The following is a 10,780-nucleotide window of genomic DNA, read 5'->3' as shown; positions in this document are numbered from 1 at the left end:
TCTAAGTCAGAACTGTCCAGAGTAGTGATGCTGGACGGGCGTGCAGGTGCGGGCAGTGATCGATTGAATAGCATACATTTAGTTTTACTTGCGTTTAAGAGCAGTTGGAGGCCACAGAAGGAGAGTTGTATAGCATTGAAGCTCGTCTGGAGGTTAGTTAACACAGTGTCCAAGGAGGGGCCAGAAGTATACAGAATGGTGTCATCTGCGTAGAGGTGGATCAGAGAATCACCAGCAGCAAGAGCAACATCATTGATGTATACAGAAAAGAGAGTCGGTCCAAGAATTGAACCCTGTGACACACCCATAGAAACTGTCAGATGTCCGGACAACAGGCCCTCCGATTTGACACACTGAACTCTATCAGAGAAGTAGTTGGTAAACCAGCCGAGGCAATCATTTGAGAAACCAAGGCTGTTGAGTCTGCCAATGAGGATGTTGTGATTGACAGAGTCGAAAGCCTTGTCCAGGTCGATGAATACGGCTGCACAGTAATGTCTCTTATCAATGGCGGTTATGATGTCGTTTAGAACCTTGAGCGTGGCTGAGGTGCACCCATGACCAGCTCTGAAACCAGATTGCATAGCGGAGAAGGTATGGTGGGATTCGAAATGGTCGGTAATCTGTTTGTTAAGCTGGCTTTCGAAGACCTTAGAAAGACAGGGATAGATATAGGTCTGTAGCAGTTTGGGTCTAGAGAGTCACCCCATTTGAAGAGGGGGATGACCGTGGCAGCTTTCCAATCTTTGGGATTCTCAGACGATACGAAAGAGAGGGCGAACAGGCTAGTAATAGGGGTTGCAACAATTTTGGCAGATCATTTTAGAAAGAGATGGTCCAGATTGTCTAGCCCTGCTGATTGGTATGGTAGGGGTCCAGATTTTGGAGCTCTTTCAGAACATCAGTTATCTGCATTTGGGTAAAGGAGAAATGGTGGGGGCTTTGGCGGGTTGCTGTGGAGGGTGCCGGGCAGTTGACCGGGGTAGGGGTAGCCATGTGGAAAGCATGGCCAGCCGTAGAGAAATGCTTATTGAAATTCTCAATTATAGTGGATTTATCGGTGGTGACAGTGTTTCCTAGCTGGGAGGAGGTGCTGTTATTCTCCATGGACTTTACAGTATCCCTGAACTTTTTTGAGTTAGTACTACAGGATGCAAATTTCTGTTTGAAAAAGCTTGCCTTAGCTTTCCTAACTGCCTGTGTATATTTGTTCCTAACTTCCCTGAAAAGTTACATATCACGGTGGGCTATTCGATGCTAATGCAGAACGCCACAGGATGTTTTTGTGCTGGTCTAGGGCAGACAGGTCCGGAGTGAACCAAGGACTATATCTATTCCTAGTTCAACATTTTTGAGAGGGGCATGCTTATTTAAGATGGTGAGGAAGGCACTTTTAAAGAATAGCCAGGCATCATCTACTGACGGGATGAGGTCAATGTCATTCCAGGATACCCCGGCCAGGTCGATTAGAAAGGGAGCGTTTCAGGGAGCGTTTGACAGTGATGAGGGGTGGTCGTTTGGTCGCAGACACTTACGGATGCAGGCAATGAGGCAGTGATCGCTGAGATCTTGATTGAAAACCTGGTAGGTTCATTGATAATTTGTGTGAGATTGAGCGCATCAAGCTTAGATTGTAGGACATGTTAAGCATGTCCCAATTTAGGTCACCTAGTAGCACGAGCTCAGAAGATAGATGGGGGGCAATCAATTCACATATAGTATCGAGGGCACAGCTGGGGGCAGAGGTAGGTCTATAGCAAGCTGCAACAGTGAGAGACTTGTTTCTGGAAAGGTGCATTTGTAGAAGTAGAAGCTCAAATTGTTTGGACACAGACTTAGATAGTAATACAGAACTCTGCAGGCTATCTTTGCAGTAGATTGCAACACCACCCCATTTGGCAGTTCTATCTTGGCGGAAAACGTTATAGTTAGCGATGGAGTTTTCAGGGTTTTTGGTGGTTTTCTAAGCCAGGATTCAGACACGGCTAAGACATCTTGGTTGGCAGAGTGTGCTAAAGCAGCGAGTAAAACAAACTTAGGGAGTAGGCTTCTAATGTTAACATGTATGAAACCAAGGCTTTTACGTTTACAGAAGTCAACAAATGAGAGCACCTGGGGGGTGGGAGTGGAGCTAGGCACTGCAGGGCCTGGATTAACCTCTTCATCACCAGAGGAGCAGAAGAGGAGTAGGATAAAGGTACGGCTAAAGGCTATAAGAACTGGCCATCTAGCACGTTCGGAACAGAGAATAAAAGGAGCAGGTTTCTGGGCACGATAGCATAGATTCAAGGTATAGTGTACAGACAAAGGTAAGGTAGGATGTGAGTACATTGGAGGTAAACCTAGGCATTGAGTAATGATGAGAGAGATATAGTCTCTAGAGATGTTTAAACCAGGTGATGGCATCGCATATGTAGGAGGTGGAACAACATGGTTGGTTAAGGCATATTGAGCAGGGCTAGAGGCTCTACAGAGAAATAAGAGAAATAAGACAGTAATCACTAACCAGGACAGTAATGGACGAGGCATATTGATATTAGAGAGAGGCATGCATAGCCAAGTGAACATATGGGTCCAGTGAGTGGTTGGGCTGGCTGGGGACAGGGTGATTCAGACAGTTAGCAGGCCGATGCTAACAAGCTAACAAGCTAACAGTTAGTAGGCTGGGGCTAAACAAGCTAGCAGCTAGTAGACTGGGGCAAGCTAGCAGTTAGTAGGCCGGGTTAGCAAGCAAGCAGTTAGCAGGGGCTAGCAGTTACAGACCGGGCAGGCAAGCTAGCAGATAGCAGGCCGGGGCAGGCAAGATAGCAGTTAGCAGGGGCTAGTAGTTAGCAGACCGGGTTAGCAAGCAAGCAGTTAGCAGGGGCTAGCAGGGGCTAGCAGTTAGCAGACCGGGCCCGGCAAGCTAGCAGTTTGCAGATCGGGTTAGCAAGCAAGCAGGTAGCCAAGGCTAGAAAGTTAGCCTTTGGGGGACGTCGTGATGGGGGTAAGTCTGTTTTTGCCTCTTCGTGCGGTTACGTCGATAGACCAGTCGTGGAATTAGTAGGGTTCCAAGTAGCTCTAGGTAGCTAGCAGGCCTAGCTGGTTAGCAGAATGGGCCTTCAGCGGACGTCGCGCCTGAGGGGCCTGTTGGAGTCCTCGGGCAGATTATGTCAGTATTTAAGTCCTAGGGGATCTGCGGGGTTCCATGCCCCGTACCGGCTGTAGAAGGGGTCCCGGATATGCCCTGGCCGGGCTAGCTTCAAGCTAATTGGTGCTTGCTCTGGGATGGAAACGCTAGCCAGGAGTAGTCATCCGGGATTGCGGTTAGCTAGTTGTGAAGATCCAGATGAAAATGTTCAGTTTGCGGTAGGAATCCGGGGATAAAAATAACAGGTCCGTTATGCTCTGGTTAGAGTCACGTTGTTCGAACTGGTGAGAGATGACCGCTGGCAATGGCTTGCTGACTGATAGCTGGTAGTTAGCTGGCTAGCTTCAGTTGAGGGTTCCAGATCCGAAGTAAATATAAATACTTTAGAAAAAAAAAAAAAGCAGATCCACGCTACATTGGGTGAGGCGGGTTGCAAGACAGTATTTAGATGTTGAGGTTTAGCAAAATATTTTAAAAGATATGCGAAGAAAAAGATGTAAAACGATATATATACAAGGGACACGACAGGACAAAGACATCTGACTGCTACTCCATCTTGGCGTCTTGTGTTGAATCAGTCAATTAAACAGTGAGGAGTATCTGACAGGTGGGATGTGTCAAATATCTCACAGACCACAGCCGATGTAGTACATTCTCTATGGGGAAATGAATGGGAAATGACCACACCCAATGTAGCACCTTCTCTATGGGGAAATGAATGGGGAAATGACCACACAAATGAATGGGGAAATGAATGGGGAAATGACCACACCCGATGTAGTACCTTCTCTATGGGGAAATGAATGGAGAAATGAATGGGGAAATGACCACACCCGATGTAGTACCTTCTCTATGGGGAAATTAATGGGGAAATGAATGGAGAAATGAATGGGGAAATGAATGGGGAAATTAATGGAGAAATTAATGGGGAAAAATGACCACACCCGATGTAGTACCTTCTCTATGGGGAAATGAATAGGGAAATGACCACACCCGATGTAGTACCTTCTCTATGGGGAAATGAATGGGGAAATGACCACACCCGATGTAGTACCTTCTCTATGGGGAAATTAATGGAGAAATTAATGGAGAAATGAATGGGGAAATGAATGGGGTTTTGGGCTAAACGCCGAATATAATGTTTGCGGTAAAACACAGGCTTAGATGATCTGATACGTTTTGTTTCTATGAGATAATATCAGTCTGTTACCATTACCTGTGTTTGTTTTGATTACAAAAACGCTTCAAAATTCACCAAAAAAAGTAACATTAGCCGATGAAGATTATCTCATAGAAACACAATGTATCAGATCTCCTAAGCCTGTGTTTTACCACAGACCTTATTTTCAACGTTTACCCCCCAAAAAAAAAAACAACCCCCGTCAAAACCCCTAAACCCATAGGCTTTGGCCAATAAGCCATGGAGGAGTTAGTGTCTACAAAAATACGCCATTGTTACTGCTCTCTATACCTATAATTCTTTATAGAGAGTCAGCTCTCATCAGCCTTTGTCTGTTATAAGAAGGAGGGACTTCCCTGTTCTCTTCCACCAACCAGACTCTGCTGTAGCTTCCTGCTGGGGCTGTCTGCTCCCCCCCGGCATATAAAACTCCCACCCCTTCCTTCCTGCTGCAGTTCTGCCTTCTCTTCTGAATCCTAAACGTCAGCCTGTGAAGGAAAAGAAAAACCAGACAAAATGGTGAGTGCTGACTGCTGACGTAGATGATAAAATAATATTTTCTTTATTCCTTCTCTCATTCTTTCTTTCACATGGTGTTCATATTCAATGATGGGCTTAGATAAGGCTGATGATTGTAAAGGACGGATTTGGAGGAAAATAATGTGAATGATGGTGATTATTCTGTTACATAAATACCATGTGATTCTCTGCATTTTCCCTTTTAGATGTTATATATACACTGTTTATACTGGTTTAAATATTTATATTGTATCATTTTGGTAAACAAATATTCTTGTGATAGAATCATCTATAGCCATGCATCAAATGTGGGTCAGATTTCAGTGTTCTAATGTCTATCTATTTAGTCATTGTTCTACTTGGTAATGAACTATCCACTGTGTAGATAGAAAACCTCTTAGCTTCCGGAAAAAAACCCATTAATTACTGATCATTTGGATGTTCTGTGATTTAAAAAAAAAAACATTTCTGCCATTCTGAGAGGAGGATGGAATGATTGAGCACAAAGGAGAACAGGGAGGAGCGATCTGTGATGTTAGCCATTTTCTCTAAAGATTTTAGGGTATGTGTGAGAGATATCTCACGCTGTTTCACTGCAATGAGTGTGCAGCTGGACTGGGGGTGAGGGAGGAAAGAGAAAAAGAGGGAGGGAAAAGAGGAGAGAGGAGGAGGGCGGGATAGAGGGTCCAGGGTGGAGAGAGGAGGAGGGGGAGGAGAGAGCAGGAGGGGGGGAGAACGGGTGAGGAGAGAGGAGGAGGGGGAGGAGAGAGAGGAGGAGGGGGAGGAGAGAGTAGGAGGGGAGGAGAGAGGAGGAGAGGTGAGGGAGAGAGCAGGAGGGGGAGAAGGGAGGAGGAGGGGGTGGAGAGGAGGAGAGGTGAGGAGAGAGGAGGAGGGAGAGAGTAGGAGGGGGGAGGAGAGAGGAGGAGAGGTGAGGAGAGAGGAGGAAGGGGAGAAGGGGGAGAGGAGGGGGTAGAAGGGTGAGGAGAAAGCAGGAGGGGGAGAAGGGGAGGGAGGAGGAGGGGGGAAGGGGAGAGGAGGGGGGTGGCCCACAGGAACAAGACCTTTTCCTCTCTGGTCCTCTGCTCTTAAAGATACAGGGTCATAAATAACGATCTGTCGTCAAATGGCAGATAAAGAATTTGTAAGATGACGTGCAGTATTAGTATCATACACTCAAGATAGTGGTCACACTATTCAGCCGAATACATCCAGGATAGCCTAGCGTAGCCAATGACTTTGCTTAAATGTCATTTTGCTAAAACGGGTTGACAATTTCCCTCATGTATTTAAAAAAAATCAGTTTTTACTTTCACTTAATCACAGTGATCTTATCGTAATAGATTGATGATTGATTCTGCATTACACTACAATACACTACAATACACTACAATACATTACAATACACTACAATACATTACAATACACTACAATACACTACAATACACTACAATACAATACATTACAATACACTACAATACACTACAATACACTACAATACACTACACTACAATACACTACAATACAATACATTACAATACACTACAATACACTACAATACACTACAATACACTACAATACATTACAATACACTACAATACACTAGAATACATTACAATACACTACAATACATTACAATACACTACAATACACTACACTACAATACATTACACTACAATACACTACAATACATTACACTACAATACACTACAATACACTACATTATAATACACTACAATACAGTACAATACACTACATTACAATCCACTACAATACATTACAATACACTACAATACACTACCATACACTACAATACAATACACTACATTACAATACACTACAATAGACTACAATACATTACAATACATTTACAATACAACTTCAGTGTGTCATTTAATGTGTAAAGACATTATTTAATTGACATTTCCCTGTAGTTGATCTGTTATTTTAATGTATCACGGGTTTTTGTTCTACCTTGTCATTGTTACTGATGACTGACTGCATTGTACATACAGTACAATACACTACATTACAATCCACTACAATACATTACAATACATTACAATCCACTACAATACACTACTATCACGTGTTTTTGTTCTACCTTGTCATTGTTACTGATGACTGCATTGTTGGAGTTAGAGCTAGCAAGAAAGACATTTCACTGAACGTGTGCATGTGACATTAAACCTTGAGCCCTCTCTGTTTCAGCGTGAGTGTATTTCCATGCATGTGGGCCAAGCCGGAGTCCAGATGGGTAACGCCTGTTGGGAGCTGTACTGCCTGGAGCATGGGATCCAGCCGGACGGACAGATGCCCAGTGACAAGACCTGTGGAGGTGGAGACGACTCCTTCAACACCTTCTTCAGTGAGACTGGAGCTGGAAAGCATGTCCCCCGAGCCATCTTCGTTGACCTGGAGCCCACTGTCATCGGTAAGATGAGACTCATGAAATCCTGGAGATTTCCTATTGAATTATGGTTTACAAGCTTTGAATGATTTGATATTCTGTCCCAAGATATTCCTCATATTCAAAATATTAGGATATTCTAAATCTACCTTTTTCTTTCAGATGAGGTGAGGACAGGTATCTATCGTCAGTTGTTCCACCCTGAGCAGCTGATCACTGGTAAAGAAGATGCTGCCAACAACTACGCCCCGCGGTCACTACACCATCGGCAAGGAGATCATTGACATTGTGCTGGACAGGACACGCAAACTGGTGAGTCGTCATTCTGAAACAGGCCTCTAACTAGGGTTCTACACTGAACCTTTTTCATTCTAGAAGGTTCTTCAGAAACCTTCTCTATGGAAGAAAGCATTTTAAAATGGTCAAAAGTTCTACCTAGAACCATAAAGGGTTATCTTACAGGGACAAGCCGAAGAACCCTTTATGGTTCTAGGTAGAACATGGAAACAGGTTCTCCATTCTCTTCTTACTGCTATAACATAAGATAACATCTAACAATGTTAATGTACCATTTCTCCATTCAGGCTGACCAGTGTACAGGTCTCCAGGGGTTCCTCATCTTCCACAGCTTCGGAGGAGGCACCGGTTCTGGTTTCACATCCCTGCTGATGGAACGTCTGTCTGTCGACTACGGAAAGAAGTCTAAGCTTGAGTTTGCCGTTTACCCAGCTCCTCAGGTGTCCACGGCTGTGGTGGAGCCCTACAACTCCATCCTGACCACTCACACCACCCTGGAGCACTCTGACTGTGCCTTCATGGTGGACAATGAGGCCATCTATGACATCTGCCGTAGGAACCTTGACATTGAGCGTCCCTCATACACCAACCTCAACAGGCTCATTGGTCAGATCGTCTCTTCCATCACTGCCTCCCTGCGTTTCGATGGAGCCCTGAATGTTGATCTGACAGAGTTCCAGACCAACTTGGTGCCCTACCCCCGTATCCACTTCCCTCTGGCCACCTATGCCCCAGTCATCTCCGCTGAGAAGGCCTATCACGAGCAGCTGTCAGTCGCTGACATCACCAACGCCTGCTTTGAGCCGGCCAATCAGATGGTGAAGTGTGACCCTCGTCACGGCAAATACATGGCCTGCTGTCTCCTGTACCGTGGTGACGTTGTTCCCAAAGATGTCAACTCTGCCATCGCTGCCATCAAAACCAAGAGGAGTATCCAGTTTGTGGACTGGTGTCCCACTGGCTTCAAGGTGGGTATCAACTACCAGCCCCCTACGGTGGTTCCTGGAGGAGACCTGGCCAAGGTCCAGAGGGCTGTGTGCATGCTGAGTAACACCACAGCCATCGCTGAGGCCTGGGCCCGTCTGGACCACAAGTTTGACCTGATGTATGCCAAGAGAGCCTTTGTGCACTGGTACGTTGGTGAGGGCATGGAGGAGGGAGAGTTCTCTGAGGCCAGAGAAGACATGGCAGCCCTGGAGAAGGATTATGAAGAGGTGGGCACTGACAGCGTGGGAGAAGAGGATGAGGAGGGAGAGGAATATTAAAAGGCTAAACATGCTTTGCCACCCTACATTCCAACACTGACTGTTGGAGTCCTACACTTAACATGACAGCAACACATTCCCCACTGCAGTGTTAACAGTCTCTGTTACATCTAGTCATGTTGTGTGTATTCTCAATAAACGCATCGTAAACAAACTCAACTGTATGTGGTTGTTTTTAGACTCGAAGATGGTCTATGATTGACTTTCAAATAAGCAGCTTGTATTATATCAAGCTTTTATAAGGCTGCAGCTTCAAATAAGGGATTTTAATTTTAGTGTCTGCTAGACTAGAACAGACTTTCTGTCTGCTAGATTAGAACAGACTTTCTGTCTGCTAGATTAGAACAGGCTTTATGTTTACTAGATTAGAACAGGATTTATGTCTGCTAGACTAGAACAGGCTTTATGTCTGCTAGACTAGAACAGACTTTATGTCTGCTAGACTAGAACAGGCTTCATGTCTGCTAGATTAGAACAGGCTTTATGTCTGCTAGATTAGAACAGGCTCCATGTCTACTAAATTAGAACAGGCTTTATATCTGCAAGATTAGAACAGGCTTTATGTCTACTAGATTAGAACAGGCTTGGCTTTATGTTTGCTAGATTAGAACAGGCTTTATGTCTACTAGATTAGAACAGGCTTCATGTCTGCTAGATTAGAACAGGCTTTATGTCTGCTAGATTAGAACAGGCTTTATGTCTGCTAGATTAGAACAGGCTTTATGTCTGCTAGATTAGAACAGGCTTTATGTTTGCTAGATTAGAACAGGCTTTATGTCTACTAGATTAGAACAGGCTTCATGTCTGCTAGATTAGAACAGGCTTTATGTCTGCTAGATTAGAACAGGCTTTATGTCTGCTAGATTAGAACAGGCTTTATGTCTGCTAGATTAGAACAGGCTTTATGTCTGCTAGATTAGAACAGGCTTTATGTTTGCTAGACTGCAGGTATCCGTCCGGCTGGTATCTGTTTGTTAGGTATTCTAGTTGTTAGAGTGTTGGGCTGGTTACCCGAAAGGTTGCTAGATCGTATCTCTGAGCTGACAGTGTAAAAATACACCCAGAGTGTGGAAAAGCTCTGCAGATGTTTCATACTTACAAAGCTGTAAATTGTCTATACGTGGTCACTATGACGATGAAGACTATAATAATACAATATTAAATGTGTCAGCTTTGTTTTGATGTTACTGTGCATATTTCCATAAGTCTTCTTTTGAGATGGGCTATATTACTGTTTAAAAAATAAAATAAAAATTGCCTCTGAAATGAGTAGGACAAGACAATAGCTCTGCAGTCCTTTAGACATTTCCTCATCTAGCCACTAGATGGGAGCAAAGACCACTAAATGACTGTGAGTGATTATTATCGACAGGCAGTGTGGCATCGAAATCGTATTAGTCAAACGCTTCATAAACAACAGGTGTAGCCTAACAGTGAAATGCCTACTTTATTTGTTATTATTATTATTTATTTACTTTATTTGTTATTATTATTATTTACTTTATTTGTTATTATTATTTATCTACTTTATTTGTTATTATTATTATTATTTATTTACTTTATTTGTTATTATTATTATTGTTGATTTACTTTATTTGTTATTATTATTTATCTACTTTATTTGTTATTATTATTATTATTATTTATTTACTTTATTTGTTATTATTATTTATCTACTTTATTTGTTATTATTATTATTTATTTACTTTATTTGTTATTATTATTATTTACTTGATTTGTTATTATTATTATTATTATTTACTTGATTTGTTATTATTATTATTATTTATTTACTTGATTTGTTATTATTATTTATCTACTTTATTTGTTATTATTATTATTGTTGATTTACTTTATTTGTTATTATTATTATTATTTATTTACTTTATTTGTTATTACTATTATTTACTTTATTTGTTATTATTATTTATTTACTTTATTTGTTATTATTATTTATTTACTTTATTTGTTATTATTATTAT

At 42.6% G+C, this 10,780-nt stretch overlaps 1 protein-coding gene across 1 annotated transcript; it reads left to right on the top strand.

Moving 5' to 3' along the window:
- Positions 1-4,729: 4,729 nt before the first annotated feature.
- Positions 4,730-8,952, top strand: LOC112225673 (tubulin alpha chain-like). The gene is given in 5 exon segments (XM_042306789.1): positions 4,730-4,829; positions 7,038-7,260; positions 7,399-7,484; positions 7,486-7,548; positions 7,821-8,952. Coding segments are annotated over 5 exon segments (1,353 nt in total). The 5' UTR covers positions 4,730-4,826; the 3' UTR covers positions 8,799-8,952.
- Positions 8,953-10,780: the final 1,828 nt, after the last annotated feature.

Source organism: Oncorhynchus tshawytscha, linkage group LG26 (genome assembly GCF_018296145.1).
Source record: "Oncorhynchus tshawytscha isolate Ot180627B linkage group LG26, Otsh_v2.0, whole genome shotgun sequence".
NCBI classification, from domain to species: Eukaryota; Metazoa; Chordata; class Actinopteri; order Salmoniformes; family Salmonidae; genus Oncorhynchus; species Oncorhynchus tshawytscha.
Note: the sequence above shows the minus strand (reverse complement) of the source record. Positions and strands in the feature narration are given on the sequence as shown.